Here is a 26,228-nt window from a genome sequence, read left to right as displayed (position 1 = left end):
TCAGCACCTGAGATTCTCTCACCAGCTCTTGTATTCTATTGGTTATGCTTGTGTCTGTAGTTCCTGATCGTTTGCCCAGTCTTTCTATTTCCAGCATTCCTTTAGTTTGTGTTTTCTCTATTGTCTCTATTTCAGTTTTCAAATCTTGAACTGTTTTCTTTCACCAGTCTAATTGTTTTTTTTCTTGGCTTTCCATACTTTCTTTAAAATATTTGTTCATTTCTTCCAATTTCTTGTTTGTTTTTTCTTCTATTTCTTTAAGAGATTTTCTCACATTGTCTTTGAGGGCCTCAATCATTTTTATGAAGATCTTTTTAAAGTGGTTCTCTTCTGCTTCATCTGCTTTGGGATGTTCAGGTCTAGTTGGTATAGAGTCCATTGATTCTGTTGCTTTCATGCTTGTCTTTCTATTGTTAGGTGTTTTCTTGTATTGCCATCTTCCCATTGCTTCATCCAGTAGGTGCAGTTGAGGTCTCTCTCTCTTTATGGTACTCCCCTGGTGGGCTTAGGTGGGTCAGAAGTTCAATGTCTATAGCTCTGGGTGGTCCAAGCTCTCTAGGAGGTCTCTCCTCAGGCAGGGGCCCAGCCATGGGGGTCAAAGATCAGGCTCCAGCTGAGGCCTGGTGAAGGGGGTCAAAAATCAGGCAGGTGGGGATTCAGGGTGGTCTTCTGTAAATAGGCAGGTCTAGTGTGCTCAGAGCAGCTCCAGGAATTTCCCTGAAGGTGGCAGGATTGTTTGATTGCCCTCTGTCTCAGTGTTTAACCAGAGTGGTGGGACACTGAGCAGGGTATGGCACAGGGTGGGTCAAGGGGAGGATCTTTGTGGGGGGGTGTACATCAGAGCACCAGGAGTGCTCTGGCTGGGGACAAGAAACAGGGCGGGGGGGGGGATTTGGGGCCAATCCAGGGAGTTTCAGAGAAGTATGTTGGAGGCAATTCAAACCGAACTGGTCCCAGACTCACCTCTAGCAGAGGCCAGGCAATGGGGGTCAAAGATTCTGCGGGCAGGGACTCAGGATGGTCCCACAGGAATAGGCGGATCTGGCCTGGTGATACTATTACTTTTAGACGTGATATCTTTCCTTCCTTCCTTCCTTCCTTCCTTCCTTCCTTCCTTCCTTCCTTTCTTTCTTTTGTTCTAGAGCTTTCTGGGATACTATATGCTACTTGTAGATGATCTCTCCATTTTTTTTTTTAATGTAGACACTTAGTGCTATGAACTTAACTCATAGAACACTTTCATTGTGTTCCATATGTTTGATTATGCAATTTTCATTCAATTCTAGAAAATCTTTAATTTCTTTGTTCTTTGATTTTCCAGTTTTCACAATCACATTTTACATACCAATCCTTCTCCCTCCTGTCTTCACATTCCTCCCACCTTCCCCCCCCACTCCACCCCCATTCCACTCCTCAGAGAGGGTGAGGCTTCTCAAGGGGAATCATCAAAGTCTGTCTGAGCAAGGTATCTCCTCATAGGGAATGGGCTCCAGAAAGCCAGTTCATGCACTAGGGATAAATACTGGGTCCACTGCCAGTGGCCCCATAGACTACCCAATGCCCCTAACTGATATCCATGTTCAGGGGGCCTACTTCTATCTTATGCATATTCCCCATCTGTTAGGCTGGTGTCAGTGAGCTCCCACTTGATTGGGTCAGCTGTTTCTGTGGGTTTCCCCAATACTGTCTCGACCTCTTTGCTCATATTAGAACTCCTCCCTTTTTATTGGGGAATTGAGACAATTGATATTGAGAGAAGCCCAATGAACATTGTTTGTTGATTACTGTTATTTTGCTGTTATGCTGCTGCTGCTGCTGCTGCTGCTGCTGGTGGTGGTGGTGGTGGTGGTGATCTGTGTGTGTTTCTTCTCTTTTGATTTGTTGATCTGGCATTATTTATTTCATGTGGGTTTTTTTTTTTATTTTTGGGGGTGTAACCACCCTCATTTTTGTTGAAGTTTTCCTACTATTGCCTTCTGTAGGGCTGGATTTGTGCCTGGAGATATTTATGTATTTATTTATTTATTTGTCTGATTACTTACTTATTATGAAATAATAGTTTCTGTCTTGGAATTTTTGTTTCTGCTTTTAGAAAAATCGAGTTCATGCTCAGTTTTTATCATGAGTCCACTGACATTATAAAATGATTAATTGGTGGTTTCCAGGTACTGGTAAGATGACTTTACAGTTATAAACACTTGTTACTTCTGCAAAGGACCTGGGTTCAGTCCCCAGCACCCACATGGTGGCTCACAACTATCTGTAAAGCCAGTTCCAGGGGACCCAGATGCTCTTCTGGCACCTCACACACTTTCTATATATAAATACATTCACACATGCACACATACACACACACACACACACACACACACAGAAACACAAACACATAAAATAACTATGTAAAAAATTTAAAATGATGCAGTGGAGTTGGCAGTTTTATTTTTTGAATTTTTGCTTTTAGTTGCATGTTTTATGTTTATACTTTGAAATGATTCATTTATTTGTATTTTTGTGTGTATGTTTTTGTTTTCATGTATGTCTGTGAAACATGCATGTGTATGCTACTAACAGAGGGTATTAGTTCCTTTAGAACTAGAGCTATAGACAACTACAAGTCAACATGTGGGTCCTAAGAAGAGGCAGAAATCCTGGCTGTACTGGTCTGCAAGTCTGCCTTTTCCCAGTTGTTTTGAATGTTGGATCACCTGGGACACTGCTTCAGGGGATTTGCTTGATGAAATCTTGTTAGTCTGGAAGGAATCTATAGCATTCCATTTACTGGGGAAACAAAAATAGAAATTCTTTTCCCATTAACCTGTCCTTAGACATAAATTTGGAAGTCAAAGCACTTTTAAATACATAAATTGGATTAATCCAGCAGCATTTATTTTAACAGTTGTTGCTATTTCCTCAGCAGTCAAACAATACAAAGACAATACAATAGCGTACAATAGCCAGACTCTCTGAGTGCTTTCCATCTTCACGTAGCTTTTTTATTACTCTATTTCTTCTATTTCTATTTTTTTTTTTTCATTTTTTGAGACAGGGTTTCTTTGTGTAACTTTTGTGTGTCCTGGAATTAATTTCTTTGTGTAACTTTTGTGTGTCCTGGAATTAATTCTGTACACCAGATTCACCTTGAAATCACAGAGATCTGCTTGCCTCTGTCTTCCAAGTGCTGGAATTAAAGGTGTGTTCCACCACACCCAGCCACTCTCTTTTCTTCTATTTTTTAACCACTTTATCCTGTTTCTTTTTCTCTCCCAAGCCTACATATATTTTAAAACACACTGTAAACTGTTAGAGGATTTCCTTTATCTGAATCTGTTTGTGTTGTGTCAGAAACCCCCCCTCAAAGGAGCCACACAAGTCTCTGCTTGTCTCTAGCAAAACAGAGCCCAACCCAGAAAAATATTGCTACCAAGAAGACCTATTTATCTCTGTTCTTTCGTTTTAAAAATCCTTTTTTAAGGTTTTGTTAAGTTTTAAGTGGAAGTTCTTAAGTACCCACATTTCAGGTACCATTTTGTTACGATCAGTTTTCCCACCAGCCTGGGCCCACAGCTGCATCAGTCCCAAATAATACACAGAGACACTGTATTAGTGTAAGCCTGTTACTAATGTTTCTTACTGGCTAGCTCTGTCTTAAATATTAACCAATTTCTATTAACCTAAGTATTTCCATGTGGTCTTATCTTACTGGAGAGAGGTTCTGGACCTCTGCTTTCTCAAGTCTCTACATCTTGACCCTTTTCTACATCTCTCAGAATCATTCTTGTCTCCTAGTCCTGCCTATCTTGCCTTCCTATTGGCCAACAGTGCTTTATTGATTAACCAATAAGAGAAGCATATTTACAGAATGACATCTCCCATCACTCATTCTTAATAATTGTCAGTGTCAGTTTAGTTTTATTAAGCATGGTCTCTCCATGCAACTAGCCTTTCTTGGCATTGAATTCATGTTTCTGATGGCCATGGCCAGAAACACACAATTAATTATTCTGCCTCACTTGCTGACTGCTAGATTTAGATATATGTACATGCACACACACACACACACACACACACACACACACACACACACACACCTAAAGTGTCTTTAACTTCCTGGAAAAGCATCATTTGAACTCTTAACAAACATGATATTCTACTCATACTTTGATCATACATTTTTTTTCTATAGCTTCTAACCGCATTACCAATAGTTCAAAGTTAAGGACTCAGAGCTTCTTTATGAACAAGGCCCACAGTATGCTGATAGTCTTTATTCACAGGCTGCACTTTTAGCCTTTGATTCGACACTCCATTTCACAAACATGCATCCTAATCCCAAAGAGGATGTAATGAGAATCAGCATTAATTCAGATCAAAGGCATCTGTGTCTTCTCTGCTGAATTCACAGTGACATCTCTAGCCTATTGAAAGGTTCACAACATCTGAGGCAGTGATTTTTCCCAGTCTGAACTTCAACATGATCCTTTGAATGTGCAGAACCCAAAATTTTACTCAAGCACAAAGTATATTTGTTTTCCCTTTGCATCTATTTAGCCATTTCTAGGAGAGACTATTTCACAGCCGTATAGGTATGTGTGTGCATATGCATATATGTACACACTCCCATACACACCCATTTTTAAATGTCTATATAACAAAAATAATCAAAGAAAACAGGCTATTGATTTGAGAATGGGGGCCATGAGAGGGATTTAAGAGTAGGTAGCTGGAAAAGGTTGTAGGGGAGAACAGGAATTAGAGGAAAGCACATAATTCTCTTTCAATTTAAAACTTAAAAATAATTTTAAAAGAGAATATCTATATTTTCTGTCGATCTTAAGCAAAATGCCAAAGAAACAGGAAGAATATTTTTTAACATTTAAATAAAGAATTTGCATTTTAGTGTGCAATAATATGAAAAGGGACTTAAATGTGAAGCTGATTTGAGAGGGGGCACACTTTTTATGGTGTGAGGAGTGAAGGAGGGTTAACATAATGCTGATTTGTTCCTTATTTCTCAGAATAGATTACTTTAGTTGCTAAGGGATTGAAAAACTATCAGGTGAGACGTCAACATCTATGGAAGTCTGTATTAAGGCAGCTCTTGCAAGAAAAAGATCAAACATCACAGAGAATTAGAACACCCTCCTGATGGGTGATGTCCTTCTGTATGCTGTGAATATATGTTTTTTTATTGGTTGATGAATAAATCCTAATTGGCCATGAGTCAGGCAGGAAATACAGGTGGAGCTACCAGAATAGAATTCTGGGAAAAAGAAAGGCTGGGAGCAGTCACCAGAGAGAAATGAAATGTAGCTACAGGGAAGGTAAGATGCCTGGGTATTCTCTGGTAAGCCAAGACCATGTGGAGATGCTTAAATTAATAGAAGTGTGTCAATAAGAAGCTCAGGACATCGTGCAAACACTTTATAATTAATATATGTCTCTGTGTATTTATTTGGGGACTGAAGGGCTTTGGGACTGGGCTGAACAGAAACTTCTATCAATACCCTCCAATTTTTCTTTAGGATTCTAGGTCACGACCCATTTTATGAGATCTTGGATGTGTGAAAATGGTCTATTCTGAATAAAGAGAAGGTTGTGGAAAAGATATTACCATTGAGTACCCCATTGTGTCTTCTCCTCTGTGGCTTTTCCAGAAAATGCTTGCTTCCACTTCAGTGCATCTGGTTGTTTCAGGTTCACATATTGAAGGGACTTGGAAGCTGAGGACATAGCAGGCTATCAGAGAATGTGAAGAAAAAGCAATTCCCCTTCCTTGGTCATAGGAGTTTAGTAGGAGGAGGCAGGATGAAAAGCTAAGAATAGAAAGAGAAAAAGTTAATACCATATTACTGTCAGTATCTCTTGATAAATTTATATAGTTTAGTGTGAGCTGCTATAATCCCTTCCTTTATCCAGTGACCCATCACCTAAGAAATAGATGTTATTTTAGGTATGTAGCTTTCAATATCAACAAATAAGTTGAGTTTGGAAAAAAAGAAGTTCTTCTTACTTCAAAATAAGAGTACAGTAATCTTTTCTAGTAGAACACAGCTATCTGATCACCATTCCCCAAACACCCTGGTTTGCTCAGCTATCTATGGATATTTCTCTTGTCACATACACCTGGAAGGAGACTTTGTTAGTACCTTTATAAATTCAAAGTTCTATGATGAGTAACTTTTTCGTTAGAATTTTGAGTCTATATTTTAACCAAAAACATATTATTTTATTAAATAACATCCTGACTTATGTAGGGCTTCTATTGCTGTGAAGAGACATCATGACCAAGACAACTCCTATGTAGGAAAACATTTAATTGGGGCTGGCTTATGTTTTCAGAGGTTTAGTCCATGATTGTCATGGCAAGAAACATGGAAGCATGCAGGCAGACATGGTGCTGGAGAAGAAATTGAGAGTCTTAGATCTTGATCTGCAGACAGCAGGAGATAACACATGTACAGAGTATAAGTTTAACATCTGAGACCTCAAAGCTCCTACCTCCCACCCAGTGACACACTTTCTCCAAAAAGGTCACTCTTACTCTAACAAGGCTATTCCTTCTAATACTGACACTCCCTATGAGCTAAGCATTCAAACACATGAGTCTATGGGGGCCATACCTATTCAAACCATCAAACACCATATAAGTGTGATTTTCTAGATAATAAATTAAAAGCCAGAGAGAAAAGCCAGGTCATACATTTGTCCAATCATCGTGTGTGGATAAGGCTTTTCTCATGCAGGTAAACTACACACACACACACACACACACACACACACACTTTGTAATGATGCTAGAGTCAAAACTTAGACTTTCTGAGACATGTTCATTTCCAGATTGTAGTAAATCATTGCGTGAAAGTCAGTGCTTGAAATTGAATCAGTAGTCATATCCACAACCAATATACAAGAAAAAATGTGTGTGCAAATACTATACTTGTGTACAGCACTGTCTCTACACTATCTAGGTAACAGTGCTATCTGTAGTAGGCTGCTTCTACCCACATCAAAATTATCAACATAGACAATCCTCTACAGACATGTCAACAGGTCACTCTGATCTAGATGCCCCCTCAGTGAGACTCTAATTCAGTGATTCTAGATTGTTCCAACATGACAAATAAAACTAAATATCAAGTACTACTTGTATTAATATTGTATGTGTTAGGGAGGCTAACTGATTAAGATAAATTTAAAAATCTAGCTAATGAGTTTGTGAGTATTCTATCATGTGAGAGTTATTTGAGTTCTAAATTCTTTTGCTTATTTTTAGTTTAAATGAACTTAAAAGAGTCTGACTGAGACAATTCTGATGACAATCAATTGAAGTGGATGTAGTTTGAACTTTGTCACATTCTTTGCATGCTTTACCCCTTCTTTATGACATTTTTTACTTATTGTTTAAAAATTTCAAACAAGTATACAATGTATTTGATGATATCCACCACCTACTTTTTTCTTAATTTTCCACATACACCCTTTCATAGACATCTCCTTCCCAATTTCATGTTCCTTCATTTTTCTAAATTTCTCATAAGAACAAAGAGCTTATAATACTAACATGAGGCAAGGAATCATCAGAGGGAATGTCTTTTCAGAATTGCTGTTGAGACTCCATTACCCGAACAGATATCTGGCATCTGAAAGGAAGAAATATTTCTTTTTCTTAATTACATATTTATCCTATTTCATATGTATGTGTTTTGTATACATGTATGTCTGTGTATCACATGTGTTCATTTTGCCCATGGAAGTCAGTGAAGAGTGTTGCATCCCCTTGAAGTGGAGTTATGGACAGTTATGTTCTATCATGTAGGTACTGAGGATTGAACCTGGATCCTGTTCTTCAAATATAAGTATTCTTAACCACTAAGTCATCTCTCTAACCCCATGAGGAGATCTTTTATATTTTGTTGAGCCTCCTAGATTTACTTTGATGTGATATAAACATTGAGAAATACCAAAATTTATTCTTTGGACAGGCTGTTATAAAACAAAACAAAACAAAACAAAAAACAAGCAAACATAAAAATCCACAAGGCCAAAAAATCAAAAAACAAAGCTCTTTTATCATGTTTGTTATTTTTATCAGGTGTGTTGATCGCAACTACACAGTGATGTGAGAGCTATCATGCTCCAAAAGCGATGTGTATCATGATGACCTAGATTGCTGTGATGCCTCTGTATTCACTATATGTACTTGCCTCTTGCTTAAGTATTGAGGTGGTTATTTGGTTCAGTGGTACACTTCTAAGAAGATGTATAAGGGGAGAAATGCTAGTCTCTTGTCACACTGTATTTTTTTCCCTTTCCTTACCCAGTTTATCATATAAAAAGTAAGAGAAGCTCCACCCTTCCCAATTTGTTTTAAGGAATGAGGATTTTAAAATAAAGTCAGTCATTTTTACTTGTACTTTGTCAGAATGAAAGCTTGACTACATTCAAAGGGCAATTTCAGTAAATATTCTCCAACATAGCAATAGGAGAGAAACTGGAATAATTTTAGAAAATGGTGTGTTATTTGCTTTATCTCCTACTAGTCAGACTTAATAACCATGATTCTTTTCCCTTTTTCCTCTTCTCAGATGTACATCCAGACAACAACACTTACTGTCTCCATGAGTTTAAGTGCTTCGGTGTCTCTTGGAATGCTCTATATGCCCAAAGTGTATATTATAATTTTTCATCCAGAGCAGAATGTTCAAAAACGCAAGAGAAGCTTCAAGGCTGTGGTGACAGCTGCTACCATGCAAAGCAAACTGATCCAAAAAGGCAATGACAGACCAAATGGCGAGGTGAAAAGTGAACTCTGTGAGAGTCTTGAAACCAACAGTAAGTCATCTGTAGACTTTCAGATGGTCAAGAGCGGGAGCACTTCCTAATAGATGTACGTTGAACATTCTTCTACTAGTCTTGGGAACTATACTACCTGGTTCGATAGGCATGATGATAACACACACCCTGAGACTGTCACAGCAGTCAGAACCATTGGATGATGGCTAAATGTTTACAAGATGGGTAGTAGTTCCCAGCATACAAACTGCCAACTTGAACTCTAACAAAATATGGCAGTTAGCTCTCATGTTGAGGTATCATAGAGCTTGGCACTTGGAATGCAATTTCATTTTCAAAATTCATTTTTGAAATTTAAGAACTATTCTAGAGGATTTTTTTTTTGCTTCAGTATTGGCTACTTTTTTTAATTTTAATTTACCAGTGATATTTGTGGAATGTGGTTCCCCAGATCTTGCACAAATGAATGACAAGTTGTTTGGATCTTTGGGAAAATGAGGAAAGAGTTAGTTAACATGTGTGATGAAGTCATCCTAAGTACTTGATTCCTGCAAGTGCTTTCTTCTTATGACTTTCTAAAATTTCTTTCTTGAATATGTTAATTTCCAGTAATCCTTGAAAGTTTCCTAGACTTGAAGACAGATCCTTTCTACCACTTTCCTAACTCACCTTTCTTTGCCCTGCAGTTGATCAAGAATTATCATATGCTAACAGTGCACTGATACCCAGAATAATCCAGTTCAGTTTACCTTATCAGTTAAGGTTTTCCTGGTATCCATACAAAAGCATTAGACATTTGTATTGTATTGTAGATATTTGTAATGTAAATGTTTTATTTATATTACCTGGTTGCTTAAACAAATTAAAGAGACATAAATTCAAGCTGAAGTCCTTACTCTGGAATGGCTCCTAGTATTTTGGGAATGCCATAGTCTATAATAATTAAGTATAGGAGGTTTTGTTATTGTTACACATCTATAATTCAAGCAATTGTGTCAAGAGGATTGAGTCACAAGGGTTTGTGAATTCATGCCTTGGGCTATGTAACACAACCCCATCTCAGAAAAATAAGAAGATCCAATCACAAAATTAGTCACTTCCCCCCAGAATCGTGTATCAGGCTCTATACCCTAGCTGCTATTCTTTGGTGCTGTCTTAGTTAGTGTTTCTCCTGCTGTGAAGATACACGATGGCCATAGGAACTCTTGTAGGAAAATATTTCATTGGGACTGGCATGCAGTTCGGAGATCTAGTCCATTGTCATCATGCCAGGATTCATGGTAGCACGTAGACAGACATGGTGCTGGAGAGGGAGCTGAGAGTTCTATATCCTGACCTATAGGCAGCTGGTGGACAGAATGAGCCACTGGGCCTGGCTTGAGCATCTAAAATCTCAAAGCCTGCCTCTACGGACACACTTCCTCCAACAAGTCCACACCTCCTAATAATGGCACTCCCAGTGAGTCTGTGGGGAATATTTTCATTCAAGCTACCATAGGCATTTAAATACAAAAAAAAAAAAAAAAAAAAAAGACTAAGGCTCAGTTTTATTTGGCTTAATTGCTAAAGATATTTATATTTTCTATTCGATTGACAAAACTTCCTTTGAGTTGAACTATCAAGCTATCTATGTGAACATTGCATATTGTAATGTTCTGTGCACATAGATAATCTCTGCTAAATAAGCATGTTGAGTGAGCTCATCAGCTTAAGGACTAGGGAGATGGCAGAGTGGGTAAAGGCACTCACCAGCAAGTCTGATGACCTGACATACCCTGGGACTCAGACTGTTGAAAAAGAGAATCAATTCCCACAAATTTTCCCTTGACTTCCACATATACTGTGAGGCACAAACACACACACACACACACACACACACACACACAAACACACAAACACACACACACATCAAACAAGCAAGCAAACAAATAAATGTTAAAAAAAAAATGGAAAAACCTTAATGGCTTAAGCCATTTTCAGAAGCCATCTTGAGTCTGGGAAGATGAGCTAATCTCAGTCATCAGTACAGAAAGAAACCTTGTAGCAACTCCTCAAACACTTCCCACACAGACATTTCAAAGAGGGCTGTGTGAACTTTCAAGAGCAAACAGTGGGATGGATGTTAGTAACAAATGCCTATAATCAGCTCCCATGATAGATAAATGATTTACTAACCACAGGGATATTAGAAAAATGCTGGTGATTTAGGGGCAGAATTTTTCTGTGTTCCACCGAGAAGCAGGAGTATAGGGATTTAAAATCCGTGCAGATGCCAGTAAGCGGCTGTTGGCACTCTGCACTTTCAACATTGGCACTGACAACATGAATCGCCAGAGTCTGCTGCTTTACCTGCATTTGTGTGACAATCCAGGGAAGGACATAATGGGGTTTCAGATGGGAACAACTAACATTTTGGTGGCATAAACAGCAATCATCCCAGGTCCAGTTAAGGAGCATAATGGGAGGAAAAATCAATAGCCTTCCCTGGAAGAGCAAATAGTTTCCTCTAAAAGTAAACTTCCTACTGTCAATAAGTACCGATCTTGTTAAATAAGTCTCAAATACAAACTATGGTTGTTTTCCTTGTTATTTTCTGTGGATATTAAAGTGGAAATTATATCACCTATATACATTTTTCAGATTTCTCTAAAATGAGAAAGAAAGATTACAAACACGAAGGCTGTTGGGACAGTGAGCTTATTGCATTCTGCAAGAGTTAAAGGTCACATTTGGAAGGTAAAGGGGAGCAAAAAAGATGGACCAAGATAAATCCAATTATAGTCTGGGGTGTGGTTAACATAAGATTATTTGCAATTAAAATAAGGAACAACTTTTAAGGGTATTGATAGCTGTGGCTACTAGACTGTTGCTGAACTTTTTTATTCAGACTTAATAGTGTTACATTTATATATACATAATATATATACGCATACATGTATATATATATATATTCATACATAATATATATGCAATTCAGTATAGCTTCTTATGTCTACAAAGCTCATTTTAATGTTTATTTTAGTATACATGCATATATGCATATGTATGTATGTATGTATATATATATGTGTGTGTGTGTGTGTGTGTGTGTGTGTGTGAGTACTGTGTGTGGCTCAGGGTGCCTATAGAACCCACAAGAAGGGCCTAAGATTCCCTAGAGATGAATACACAGATGGTTGTGAGCTGCCTGACGTGGGTACTGGGAACCAACCTCAGGTCCACTGGAAGTAAGCTTTCTTTTGTATTTTTTATTTATATATAGTTATTTTATTTATTATTTTGTATATATTTACACAAAGTATGACTCATGACTATATTATGATTTTTGCTCTGTTCCCCACTTACTCTATATAGATTTATTATTATTATTATTTTTCTTGTTTTAATATCGATCCCAGTTTCCTCTCCTTCCCTTTCTCCCCTTCTCCCTTTCTACCTTCCTCCTATGCCCCCTGACCACCCTCCCATCCCATCCCATTCCCCACCTTCACTCCACAGGGAGGGTGATGCCTTCCAGGAGGGATTGACAAAATCTGTCAAGTCATTTGGAGTAGGGACTAGGCCCTCCCTCCAGCCTCTAGGATAAGGGAGTATTCCTCCATGGGGAAAGCCTTTTTGTGCATCAGGGATATATCCTGGTTCCACTGTCAGAGGTCCCTTAGACTGCCCAGGCCTTCTAACTGAGACCCCTGTTCAGGGGGTCTGAGTCAGTCCCATGCTGGTTTCCCAGCTATCAGTCTCCCCCTTGTTCGGGTCAGCTGTCTCTGTGGGTTTCTGTAGCCTGGTCTTGTCCCCATTTTCTTATCACTCCTCCCTTTCTGAATCTGGATTCCTGTTCTGAACAGTATTTAGCAATGGGTGACTGCTTCTGTTTCCATTAGATGAGGGATCTATGATGATATATAAGTTAGACATCAATCTCATTATCAGAGAAGGGAATTTAAAGTAGCCTTTCTACTGTTGCTCACATTGCTAGTTGGGGCATCCGTGTAGGTCTCTGGACATTTCTCTAGAGTCAGTTTTCTCTTCAAACCTATAATGGCTCCTTCTTTTATGGTAGCTCACTCTTTCTCTCATCTATCCCTCCCCTGACTCAATCTTCTTGTCCTATGTGCTCTCCTCTCCTCTCCTTCTCTTTCTCCTAGTTCCCTCTCTACTCATTGCCACCACCACCACCCCAGTTCCATTATGCTCAGGAGATTTTGTTCCTTTCTGTGAGGGACCTTGTATGAATTTCTTAGGTCCCTCCTTGTATCCTAGTTTTTCTGGCAGTGTGAATTATAAGCTGGTGATACTTTGCTCTATGTCTAAAATCCATATATGAGTGAGGACATAACATGTTCCTCTTTTTGTGACTGGGTTACTTCACTCAGCAGTGTCTCTCTCCATCCTCCCCTAACCAGATCCCACCTGATCCCATCCCTACTCCCCATCTATTCCCCACATCCCATCCATTCCCAAGCCCCTACCTAAAAGCCATGCCTATTCTATTTCCCTTCACAGCGAAAGTCCCCCTTGAGCCCTCCTTGTTATTTAGCTTCTCTTGGTCTGTGGATTGTACCATTGTTACCTTTTACTTAACCGCTAAGACCACTTATGAGTGAGTACAGACCATGCATGTCTTTCTGGGTCGGGTTACCACTCTCTGGCTGATCTTTCCCTAGTCCCATCCATGCTGTTAAAGGCAGTGAGCTTTGTCAGTAATGGAAATCTCTTTGGCCCCACAAGACTCATTTTAAAAGTGGATTGTGGATCCCAACCCAGGCTTCCTGTCACATGATTAAAATTTCACAACTCCGTATAGTAATTTTTAAGGAGTATGAAGTTAGAAAGCAAACTAGTTTCCTGAATTTCCAAAGCACTGCATTTTCTATAACAAGAGGCCCTATTGTTTCAGAAGTGGGGGGTGTGGAAGCAAAGTTTACATATACAAGATTTCGGCCATTATATTGTCACAGCTCTACCTGTGTTCCTCCTGATATAGTCATTAAAAAGGGATGGCAGCACTTGCCATTTCTTTAGTCTACCGACCCAATGTGGCACACCCAAGGAATTGTCCTCTTCAAAAACTTGTTGTCAACAGAGCATACATATATACATGTGTTAAACTGTCAAAACAGTTCCCCTATAAGTTCATTGATATTTTTAATATTTTTATTCATAATAATTCTGAAACAACGATTCACGAAAGTTTATCTGACATCTGGAGCCATCCCTTGTTATTGCGTTCTTTTTATTTCCTTTTGTGTAAAAAAGATTTATTTCTCTCATACCCTCATTATGGATTTATCTCTTTCTACTCCTTGAGTGCCGCCACACCTCTTTCCTCATGGCCTCGCGAAGGATAATGAAATAAAAATAAGGTATAATAAAATAAAACAATAAACAAAAACTAAGACATTTGAATTGAACAAAACGAACAGAAGGAAAAGATACTAACAAAAGACACAAGAAACAGATAGCAGCGCAAAGACCCACTCATTTCCACGTTCAGAAATCCCACAAAAATACTACACTGGAAACCATAATAATACTTATGCAAAAGACCTATAAGGTAAAAAGACAGCAAAAGACACACACACACACACACACACCACATACCCCCCCACACACACCCCACACATAGCCTAGGGACCTAGAACACACATACACCACATACCCCCCCCCACACACACCCCACACATAGCCTAGGGACCTAGAACAAAACTAAATAATACTGTTTTTTAAAAAGTATCAATAAAATAAGTACTAATGACATTGTGATATCTTCATAGATCAGTACCTACTCAGCCATCATCAGAGACACTTCCTCCTTCAGCAGCTTGGAACAAACAAAGAGACCCACAGTCAGACATTATTCAGAAATTTAGAGCCCTGGAATCCTCAGCACTAAATGGGATGTCTCCATCAAATTCCTCTCCTCAGAGCTCAGGGGATGTAGAAACAGTATAAGAGCCAGAGGGGATGGGAGACACCAAGAAAACAAGGCCCTCTAAATCAACATGATTAATACTCATATGAACTCACAGAGACTGAGGCAGCATGCACAGTACCTTCAGAAATATGCACGCAAGGAAGCCCTAGAGCTGAAAGGAGATGTGGACACATGCCACCATCCTTACTCTAGAAGCTATCTCCAATTGATAACCACTTCTGATTGAAAAGGGAGTCTCACTGGGGAAACATATTATTATTAATGCTTGGTTACATACCCAACACTAGATGGTCAAGAGAAAGCAAACTCAATGACATCCTTTGGCGGTTCCCTGTCTCACAAGTCAATGCCATGGCTTTTCTTTTTTCTTTCTTTTTTAATTCAATATTAATTTTTATTTTTATTGTGGCTTTTATATTGACTAAAACACATGTTTCCAGAACTTTGATTTGCTTTACCAGCAAAATTTAGCCAGCGAAAATTAACATTGTTTTTCTGTGAATCAGAGTCTCAAAATGAGACTCCCATGGTTGTACAATTTCCCCTAGAAATTGCTTTTAATGCTTTAGTTTCAAATCTTGTTCAAAAACACTTGAAAGAGTGGAGTATGTATTCTTGATTTGTGATAAACCCTCTAGGTTACAATGACCCTTAAAGGCAGTCTGGTCCCAGTCACTGCTTCTTGAATAACGTCTTTAAAAGTCTTTAGAAAGCAGATCTGCTGAATGTTATTTTTCCCTTTTACAATTGTGATTTCTCTCCCCTTTACATTTTAATTAAGGTATCATTACATAGTTTTCTGTTTTCTTCCTTCCTCCAAGCATCCCCTGAACCCTCCTTGCTTTCTTCCATTCCATGGCCTCTTGATTTTTTGTTTTTAATATTCATGTTATAATTGTTTGGATATATTTCCAGGACTAGACATTTCATGCTATGACACCAATTGGTGTGGTCTCTCTGGGCATGGCAATTTCTCCCGATCTCAGCAACCCTTGGTTTCCTGCAGTTCTCTACCTAGAATTGGGACCTGGGGAGATTCACCCTTTCCACTTCAGCACGTCTGATGTTGACTTTTCCTTTTTTCAGTCTATATATTTAAACAAAGATTTCCTGCACTTCCAGACAATGCCAACAATGCTAAACACCACAGAAAGTTCAGTGGCCCTTTGACCGTCACTTTTCTAAATTATGGCATGTTTTCTTCACCTCAGCTACAAGTAATTAATGTATCAAAAAACAAAAAAAGTGTACAGAATTTATTTGCTTAAAGAAATTTAGAAGCACAAAATGAAGTATATGAGTTAAATCATGAGAACTGAAAGTAAACCAATATAGAAACCATTGTACCTCACTTTTCCTGAAACGATAAAAAGCAAATGCAGCAGCCAGATTACCGTTTGGAAAGAGAGCTATCCAATAGGATTACAGAACGACAGGGAATGAATGACTCAGTCCTTAATTGCTTGCCACAGAGGCATGAGGACCCGAATCAGATCCATAGAACTCACATGAATACCTGGGCATGGGCATACTTTTGTAATTCAAGTGCTGTAAGTGCAGAGATAGGTGAATTCCTGAACTTACTGGCTGGCCAAGCCTAAATTAATCAGTCCCCACCTTTGAGGAAGAGCCTCTGTCACAAGGCTTTAAGGTTTTAAGGAATGGTAACTGAGATTGAGCTCTGGCTTCCATGCCTATTTGTGCCCACACACAGAGACATGCACACACACAACAATATACACAGAGACACACTCAGAGGAAGACATGCAGGGACACACACACACACACACACACACACACACAAGGCAGAGGAGGGAGACAATAGGGTTTCTCCCAATGAAACACTTATTCTCCCTGACATTATTCTCTTCTATTCTTGCAGCATGCTATAGCTGCTACAGCTTTGAATTAGTGGTGAGGGTGACACATATGGATGTGGTTTACTGTTAATCGTTTTATAGAAATAGAACACAATGTATAGCTGGAGTGAAGTCCACCTTTCTTTACTATTCCATGATAACACTCGAGTGTGATAAGGGAAGATAACATAAATTCATGAGTGGCATATTTTGAATATTTACTTAATATTGTTCAATTAAATGAATGTTATTAGAGTCATGTAATTAGCACTTCCTGGACTGTGTTAATTTTAGTGATAGACTCAGCATGGCTTTGCCTATAAACTGGATGGTTCCATTACAGGTATTCAGAATTATAGAGGGATAAGTCTAATTATCAAGTATGTCCAAAGAACAGTTTTATGATTCCTATCAGTGCTCAATGTACGCAACTATAATAAACTAGTTAAAAATATTTTCATTCTGAGTTATATTAATGCATGAAAATACATGTTCAGGTGTTTAAATATCATTATTCTAATATTTAACTTAAAGTAGGTAACTATTTTGAAAAAATTTACACTATATATTTGAATTGTGCAATTATTTGTATTTAGTTTTGTATTCTCTGGAAGTGTCAGCATGAGTGTAAATTTGACAGAATATTTTTTTATCCATGTATTTCTATTAGTCTTACAGCAATGAGTATTGTTTCATAGTAAGTTGGTAACAGAGGCATCAAATATTAATTTCATCCTTTGGAATTTATTTCCATGTATACTTTAGTTAAAAAATTTTAAAACGTCATAAATACCTACTGACTGTGCCAATATTTAGCTAAATTTGTGTGTACTTGAGATATTGGCTTGTTAATTTCTAAAGTCTGAGATTATTATTAATTTTTAAATGGAAGATGTACATTGTCAAAGTACAAATAACTTTTTGGTTATAGGATTGGCTGAAGTGATTTAAATCTTTGATTTAGTCTGGTAGATTTTCAAATGTCTTTTGTAGGATATCAGTGTTTTCTTTCTTTTTAAGTATATGAAAATTTAATTTGTAAAGGTGATTTATAAATACTATTTCACTTAAGTTTTTTAATAATTAGCATTTTGTATCCATTATTCTGCATACTATTCTTATACTATACACTGGACTGGGGCTTTTGTGAATTAACAATTTAGTTGGATTTCTACTACATGGTTTAAAATACTAAGTAACATATTTCAAAACATTATTATCAGACAGCCCAAGCAGAATTTGAAATTGTATTAGCAAGGTGGTTATTATGCACTATTAACATATCCCATTTTTTTTTAACAGCTTCCTCTACCAAGACAACATATATCAGCTACAGCAATCACTCAATCTGAACAGGGAGATGACACCATCTGAAGAAAGGTGGTGTGTGTCCTTAAATATTGAACATGAGACTACAAAAAAAGTCACTCCTGGAGACCTCTGTAGACTACAATCAATCAGATCAATAGTCTTGTAAGGAACACAATTAGCCATGAGCCAAAAGTATCAATCCTGAGGAGCAAAGAAACCAATTTTATACAATATGACCAATGAGTGTCAAGCTAAAGTATTGCTTACCTGTGAGCATTAAAACAAAAAATTCAAAAGGAAAACTAATGTTAGCTTGTGAAAAAAAAAATGCCGTTGAAATAAACCATGTCTGATGTTATTCTTGTAAGTATATTTCTGTGATTGTGAGAACTCCTGTTCCTGTCCCACACTGTTCAACTTGTATAAGACTCAGTCTGTCTCTTGTAATGGCTGACCGGATTGAAGCCCTGGGTTGTGCTACAAAATAAATGCAATGGTTGACGCATGCACTTTTTATACAAATAATTTATTTCTAATAATAAAGGAATGTTTTGCAAATGTTGAGCACTGTTTCGTTCCAGTTTTAAGACTAGGGTGTGCTCCTCTTTCCGTTTGGCCCTTCTGTTGTTTTTGGGTTTTGGTCTTGCCTCACACGGATACTACCTCCTCCAGAAACATGGTGTTAGATGTTTTGTGTTTACGAGGAGACTTTTATTGCTCTATGAAAAGGTATCACTTGTATAAGACGTGGCAAATACTTTTGACTCCTGTAATAGATTTTCATAACGACTATGCTATGAAGAATCAAGTTGTAGCTTGGTATGTATTTCTTTAAGTTGTTATAATTGACAATAAGCTAAATTTTACTTTGGAGAATACATCATGGAAATTGTCACAGAATAGTATATGACCAAATTGCTCCATATTATTTCTAATTCAAAACTTTTTCATAGTGAAATAGTCCCTGCTATATAATATTAATTTTCTCTCACCTGGGCCTAACAATCACCAAAATCAGAAGAGTAATGGGCCTTACCAAGGGCATTATTCAAAACTCTGAATTAACATATTTATTCCCTTGACATCATTAAAGAAACCATAGTTCAGAAAACATGTCAATGAATTCTTATTTTCCAAATGAAAACATTCATTGCTTCATAAAACAGTATCATTAAAGAGAGAGAAAACAGGAAGCTTGTCTGGTGCTAATAAACCATACTAGGGCAGATAAGAACAGTCTGTTAATGGCTTTCAAATCTGTGACCATGTTTGTCCTGGGTTCTTCTTTTACACACAATCCCAGACATCCATCAAATCAATGATTTCCTACAATCATTTTGTTAGTAAATGCTCTCTATGCTGAGTTAGCTTAGACGGCTCATTGCTTTCCTTATAGATATAAAGAACTATCTCTGAAGCTTCAACCCAGATATTAACAGTCATTTTATTTAATTCATAAGGTTCAAGTAGCAACACTCAGACTCTTCATACAGAATATCATTTTCTAGATCCCCAAGGAAACAGATGGTAGTGGGCATAAAGAAATGTTTATAAATTGGCTTTATGTCGAGTTTCTCCAAATAATATCTGTTCTTTGCACATAACATTTTAATCAAAGAATAAAAGTATCATTCTTAAATATCTGAACTAGGGAAAATAAAGTTTTGTAATCTAAGTCCTAAAACCATTTTTGGTGTGCTTTCTGGATGAAACCTGAACTGAGAAAAGTAAAGCATGCCCTGTATTTCATTTTATTGTACCATGAGGCTCAGGACTGTTAGAGATGCCAAAACGTTTTCATTCTGAACTGGTCAGCGTCTTCATATTGGAGATTTTGATGATTCATTAGAATTTTCCTTGACTTTAACTAAATATTTATGTTTAATTGAGATAAATGGCTGAATTTAATAATTTTTGCTTTTCAATCATAGGAAAAAACCCAAGTACATTTTATGTACTGATTGACAGGGTCACTGAAAGCAAAGCTGGCTCACTGGGCACTTGAAAGGATTTATTATTATTATTATTATTATTACTTTAAAATCTGTAATATTTTAGAAAATATGAAGCATGACTCAAGCCGTTTCAAAATTATTATTATTATAAATTTAACAATGGGTTGTTTCACTTAAGTATATTTTTATAAATAGTTGAGACATGTTTGGTTTTATACAATGTCTGATTTAACCCATAGTAGCATGCATAATGGTTCTAATGAATTCAGACACCTATCTACATCTCTAATACTGCACCATTAGAAAGTGGCCTCCTTTTCGCTCTCATTACCCCCAGCAGAGGGGGCGGGAAATTCCAGCACCTCTTTATAGTAGAAACTAGACCATTCTATCCTCTGCTGTGGTTATTTTCTTAAGGATTATTCTGTGGGTTCAGATGGAGTTATAGGCTGGGACAACAGTAGCATCCTCCGAGCAGGATTTAGCATGTTTTTGGTAGTGGTCCATGAGGCCTGTGATTTAAAATGAACAGCCTGTATCCCATAGATAAGCCAATGCAAAGTTGCACAAAAAAATACAGTATTATATTCCTTAGAATTGACCTTGTGTTTTATTCTGGAAAGAAATGTCACATCTAATCTCAGCATGCCAGAGGGAATGCTAAAAATGTAGCTTCAAGTAATATTCAGCAAATGTCACTGGTAGACAATGAGAGATGTATTAGTGTGACCTTGGGCCAAGTCTGACCCGAGTTTAAGAATTAGCTTATGATAGGGAATACTACAGGCTTAAATCAAGGATAGTATGACACAGACTACTTTTATTTTTAAAATAATTTAAACCGGAGGATAACCATTAAGATATGATAGGGATTACAGACTAACTTAATTTGTATTTTTAAAGATATGTTTACAAAATTTAACATTTAAAAATAGCAAGATTTTACTTTATTTCTGTCAATTACCATCGTACAAAATACCTAGCCAGGAACAGAAGTTTTGTTAGATTTTTTTTTCTGCCTTTAACTCAGTATTCTGCATTATTTAACAATACTTTTTGACACCAGAAATAATAACAATTTCCTGAAATATATAATTTAACATTTATTCTTTATTCAGATTGTGGGTAGAAGTGACATCTTAAACTTCTGTTATATAATCATAATTTTTCCTCATTTCATTTATTGAATTGTATTTAATATCAGTATTTTCATCCACTTTCTAGAATGAGATGACCAAAGGGAACAATAAGGTTGCAAAAGAGGATGAATGAGAAGTAATTTCAAATGATATCATACTCTAATCCTGAGAAATATTCATCAGAGGTGCTTCTAGTTGCCTCTATGGTTTTCATTTAATGACAATAAGATTAATAAAATAAAAATGGCGCTTATTCACAAGAAATGATAGCTTCAAAAGAGACTCACATTTAGTAATGTTCAAAACTTGCTGACTGACACTTTGAAGGGTCCTATTACTGAAATAAAGAGAAAATGCAGCTTATAATTTTATTTTAAGATATGTGCATTGTTGTATTACTGTATGCTTCTTTTTCTTTCTGAAGCATAATCCTAATTGCTGGTGTACCTTCATTATTGCTTTATTCCCCTCCACTTTAATACGCTGTAAGTCATTCTGAATTTTTCTTCATTTTAATCAGAATTTTTCTTCATTAGTCTATGAATAGACTAATGCTTTCAAAACAATATAGATGAACAAAAACAAAATTTACCAACTAAATATGCATTTGTGCTTGTCTATAAGTGGTCAAGAAAAACTGATTTGGCTGATGTGATTTCTAATCTTTTCAGTCTTTATTACTTTGTTTGGTTTGGAGATTATAATATAATTGTATAATTTTCTGCTTACCTTCCTTACCTCCAAACTTTCCCATGTACCCCTCCTTCTCTTTCAAATTCATGCATTTTTTGATTAATTGTTGTTTTATACATACATACATATATATATATATATATATTAAAAATAATGCTTGCAGTTGTGAAGCAAGCACATGAATTAAACCACACTAGGTAAATTTATTAAATTTTGGAATTGATTTGCTAGCCAGTGAAACATGTTAGAGTATTGAAGTATAATACTCAAAAGGTTTTTTTTTTTAATCCTTATAAAAAAGATTAAATTAGTAAATCAAGAACAGTATTCACTTCTTTACCAGGAAAGGGAATTGATAAGATGGCAAACTCATATAAATGTATTTGAGACAGCAAGAATATGCACTTATTATATAAAGTAAATGAGAGAGACAGATCTGTTGTAACATCCTGTAATGTGATAAGCCATAGTCACTGAGATCATTTATGCATTGGAGAGACATGATTTGGATTTGTACTGGATGAAATGTCCTAATTAAGTCCTCTACCTGAAAAGGCAGCTGTGTTGACAGGAGTTCCAGCAAAGACAGCACTGGAGGAACGCCCATCTATACTCTGCCCATTGCTAGGCTTTTACCACTGTCTCAGGTTTACATAGATCTTCACTGTCTTACTTCTAACCCAGTAAGTAATGCAGGGGCTTGTAACACAACTCTGCTTTATCTGTTCTTTCTGTACTCTATCTCCATGTTAGAGTCAGGATTGTATGACATGGTGAGGAGAATAACTGAATAAAGAAACATAGAGTTGCCTGTGTTTTCCACAAATAATCTGTGGAAAATGCATCTTTTTGTTGTTGTTTTTTTAGAGACAGGGTTTCTCTGTTGCTTTGTAGGCTATCTTGGAACAAGCTCTTGTAGACCAGGCTGGTCTCAAACTCACAGAGATCCACCTGCCTCTGTCACCCGAGCACTAGGATTAAAGGCGTGTGCCACCACCGCCCAGCTGAAAATGGATCTTTTGTCCCCTAGAAATTCTTCTTTGTAATAGATATATTCTTTCTAAATTTGTAGTACATTACTTTGAGGAAGGGCATCAGTTTCCCAAAAGTGCCACTGGAGATGACAATTTGCTGTATGTCCATGAATTCTTCTGTCTATCATTAATGATTAAGGAACTTCCCAAGCAAAGCCTTTCTTAGGCTCTTACATACTGTAGGCTGAAGATAACAAGAATGTAGACTATTTCCTATTCAAAAGAGAAGGGTGTGGACCGTGTTTACAATCCATCTTTCCTCCTCACTTTGGCTCTGCAGGGCAGGGTGAAATGGTGAGCACAGATGCCCAAAGCTCCATTTTCAAATGGAGTTCTTTTCTGAATGGAAGACCAGCATCTCTGGAGGCCAAAGTCTTAATAAGGATCTTTACTAATGTCCTGGGAGGAAGAAGGGGAAGCAACTAGAACATACAGAATTATGAAGTAGATGAAATGTGGGTTATTGATTTTGGTTCCCCCCTTGTTATGCTCTCCAATTTTCTTTTAACACTTGCTAATATCCCTCAAGTGGCTAATGTTCTCAGTGTATTTTCTAGATTCTCAGAGATCCATATTTTCCCTACCTCCAACTTGTGACTCACTAGTAGTTTACTGGGTGCCAACAATTCAATGCCAAATGACTGTTTCATACCCAACATTTCTCCACTCAATTTTCACAGAAATTTAAGGAGTCATTCCAGAGGTCCCTAGGGAGGCAACTAAAGCTGGATTTTAAATAATATACTTTATTATTATTAAAATAATCCATTTATCATACTCAGACACAATGTAGATGCTAAGACTATAGCAATGAACCAAAATTTGTCTGTATCCTCATGACTATTATATTTTGGCAGAAGAGAAAATAAGGTAAGTATAAATAAGGTATGGAGAGTGATAAACACTGACAAAAAAATAAAGGGAAATTGAGGGTTAGATTTGTATTTTAATTTGTCTGACATTTGAGGGGAGATCTGTAGGAACAAGTGTTTGATAGGTACAGTGCCTTAGTGAAGAGAAATCCAGGGGAAAAACATTTGAGGCAGAAGACCCATCCAGAATGGCAATTACAAGAGCAAGAATAGATTATGTGACTTAAAGATTTTATATGCTTCTGAAAGCACGTGACTTTTGCCTATGTGGGTGGAACCCCAGCAAAGGGTTTGAGCATAGAGATGACTTGAGACTTGACTTTAAGTAAGTCCCAATGACTTCTATGATGAGGAGTGGTAAAGCTGCAAGATGCAAAGACAGACTTCTACCAGAAGACTCTGAGGTGATAGGTTAGAAATGACCATCACTTGCTGGCAGAGGCACTGATGGTAATGTAAAGCCATTTAGACTGGATACATTTTGGCAGGAGATCCTACTGACTTGCTAATGAATTAGAGTACTCTTAGGGATAAGGGTGATTGCTGGGCTTTTATGAGTCAGGGAGAAGACTGGATTGCAATTAATGAAGATGGGTTACACTATAAGGAGCATGAGCTCCAGGCAACAGAGGAACCAGGGCAGTCTGAATGCCCATGGCTTCTTCTCTTTTGGCTTCCATGTTTGCATTTTAAAGATGTATGAATTATTAACTTGAATAACTGTAGAAACTATGGGCCAAATTTTGGGACATAAAAGACTATGAGGACAATAATTTGTTCTAAGTCCTATGTTAATTCTTTTGTGGTTATTTTAAAATTGGTTTTATTTGTTTTAGTTGTCATCTTCTCTATTGTGAATGAGAATCTTTGGGTCAGCTGTTTTCTCTTTGTCATCTCAAAAAGGTAAATGGTTTATCAGTAAGTTTATTTTCATGAAACCGAATGGATGGAAGGTACACTGTCTGGTCTCACAGGTATCCAGAGGCTGCAGGCATGTATTACTTTAGTTTGCTATATGATTTGCTGTCAACAGTTCCTTATCTCTCAAAGGCTTCCCTAAATTTTCTTCCATCATTTCACCCATTTAATCATTCATTTTGTTCATTGTAACAAAAAGGGTAATGTGAATAATTAAACATTAAGTTCTGTCATTGATTTCTAGATGGTTGGAATACAGTCCAAGAATGGAGTCCTGGGAAGGCAATCCTGAGTGCTTGTGAGAAAACGCCAAGAAAGCCAAAGAGTTTTGCAGCTTTAGTTTCGTCAAACATGAGTTGTTCTTGACATGTGTTTCCATGCTCCTCTCAGGCAGGTGCAGCAGATAGGAGTGAGTTCATGTCAGCACTTGTGACTCACGTCTCTATGGAAAAACATGTCATTGCCACATGCAGCTGTCCTCATGGTTATATACAACTTGAACGCATGAGAACTTTACTCAGGTGACCTTTCTTAAACCCCAGAATAGGAATTGTCTGATGCTCTGAATGAAGTTGGCTGTTGCTTGGGTCTGCTTTATTTTTCAGTCCCGGTCTCCCAGACTCATGTTGCCAACTAGAATGATAAACAGTATGTAAAGAATGTAAAAAAGGGACCTCTGACAGTGGAACTAGGATGTATCCCTGATTCACAAAAGGACTTTGGAAGCACGTTCCCTATGGAGGGATATTCCCTTAGCCTAGAGGCAGGAGGAAGGGCCTAGTTCCTACTCCAAATGACTTGACAGACTTGACTTCCCCTCCTGGAAGGCATCACCCTTACTGTGGAGTGTGGGGGAAAATGGGATGGGAGGGTGGTCAAGGGCATGGGAGGGAGGAAGAGGGGGAGAGAGGGATGGAGGGAGAGGGAACTGGGATCAATATGTAAAATAAGAAAAAAAAGAAATTAAAAAAATGTAAAGTACCTACTACATCCAGAGGATAACAAGGCAACTAATAATATAATTTACATCGATGATCTTAACACTAATTATAATAGATAAAGTTATACATCACAACTTGATTCCAGAAGATCTTTACAGCTTTTTCAACCTTTGGGGAGTACATTTAGTCTGATGGATATATTTTGGATGAATTAAAGAAAGTTGAAAATTACTATTTGATGAGCAGTTTATGTTTTCATTGAGTTTCCTCTGATGTATAGCTTTTAGGATTCCATGTACACTGAAAGACCAGAACACATGTACACCATTTTTTAATAGTTTTAGGGTTTTTTATGACACATTTTAAAAATTCTTAAATACAATGAAAGAATTTAGGAAACATGACAAGATTACTTGAGGGACTTCCTTCTGCTTAGCTTAGTGTGATGTTACCCTGGTTACATAAGTTTTTATTTTTAAGATGATGTTCCTCAGACATTTATCTAACATATTTACAAAAGGTGATTTTATTGCACCTCTGAGATGGCAAGCTGTGATTGTTTTTTATCATGCACAAGTAGTTTCTTAGTTAACTAGTGCATAAATTTCTTGATAAGATACAATGCATTATTATTATAATGTCATCCACATGGGAAGATTGGCCCTAACGACTAGTAAATATCAATGTCAAATCATACACCAGTAAATAGGCCAAGAATAGAACTTCATGATCCACAAGTCTAGGTTAACACCCTCTGCTAGAACAAACTGTGCCCAGT

At 37.3% G+C, this 26,228-nt stretch overlaps 1 protein-coding gene across 5 annotated transcripts in view; it reads left to right on the top strand.

The window, feature by feature from the left end:
• The window catches only part of Grm8 (glutamate metabotropic receptor 8), a 764,803-nt gene extending 746,343 nt beyond the window's left edge, over positions 1 to 18,460 (top strand). For 4 of the 5 annotated variants that reach the window (XM_051175782.1, XM_051175780.1, XM_051175783.1 and 1 more), the window contains exons 10-11: positions 8,586 to 8,832; positions 17,890 to 18,460. In XM_051175782.1, coding sequence (XP_051031739.1) covers positions 8,586 to 8,832; positions 17,890 to 17,939 — 297 coding nt within the window. In that variant the 3' untranslated portion in view covers positions 17,940 to 18,460. Of the gene's footprint in view, positions 1 to 8,585; positions 8,888 to 17,889 lie in introns of all 5 variants that reach the window. The other variant, XM_051175781.1, reaches the window with a different exon arrangement.
• The last annotated feature ends 7,768 nt before the right edge of the window (positions 18,461 to 26,228 follow it).

This window comes from Phodopus roborovskii, unplaced genomic scaffold (genome assembly GCF_943737965.1).
Source record: "Phodopus roborovskii unplaced genomic scaffold, PHOROB, whole genome shotgun sequence".
Lineage (NCBI taxonomy): Eukaryota > Metazoa > Chordata > Mammalia > Rodentia > Cricetidae > Phodopus > Phodopus roborovskii.
Note: the sequence above shows the minus strand (reverse complement) of the source record. Positions and strands in the feature narration are given on the sequence as shown.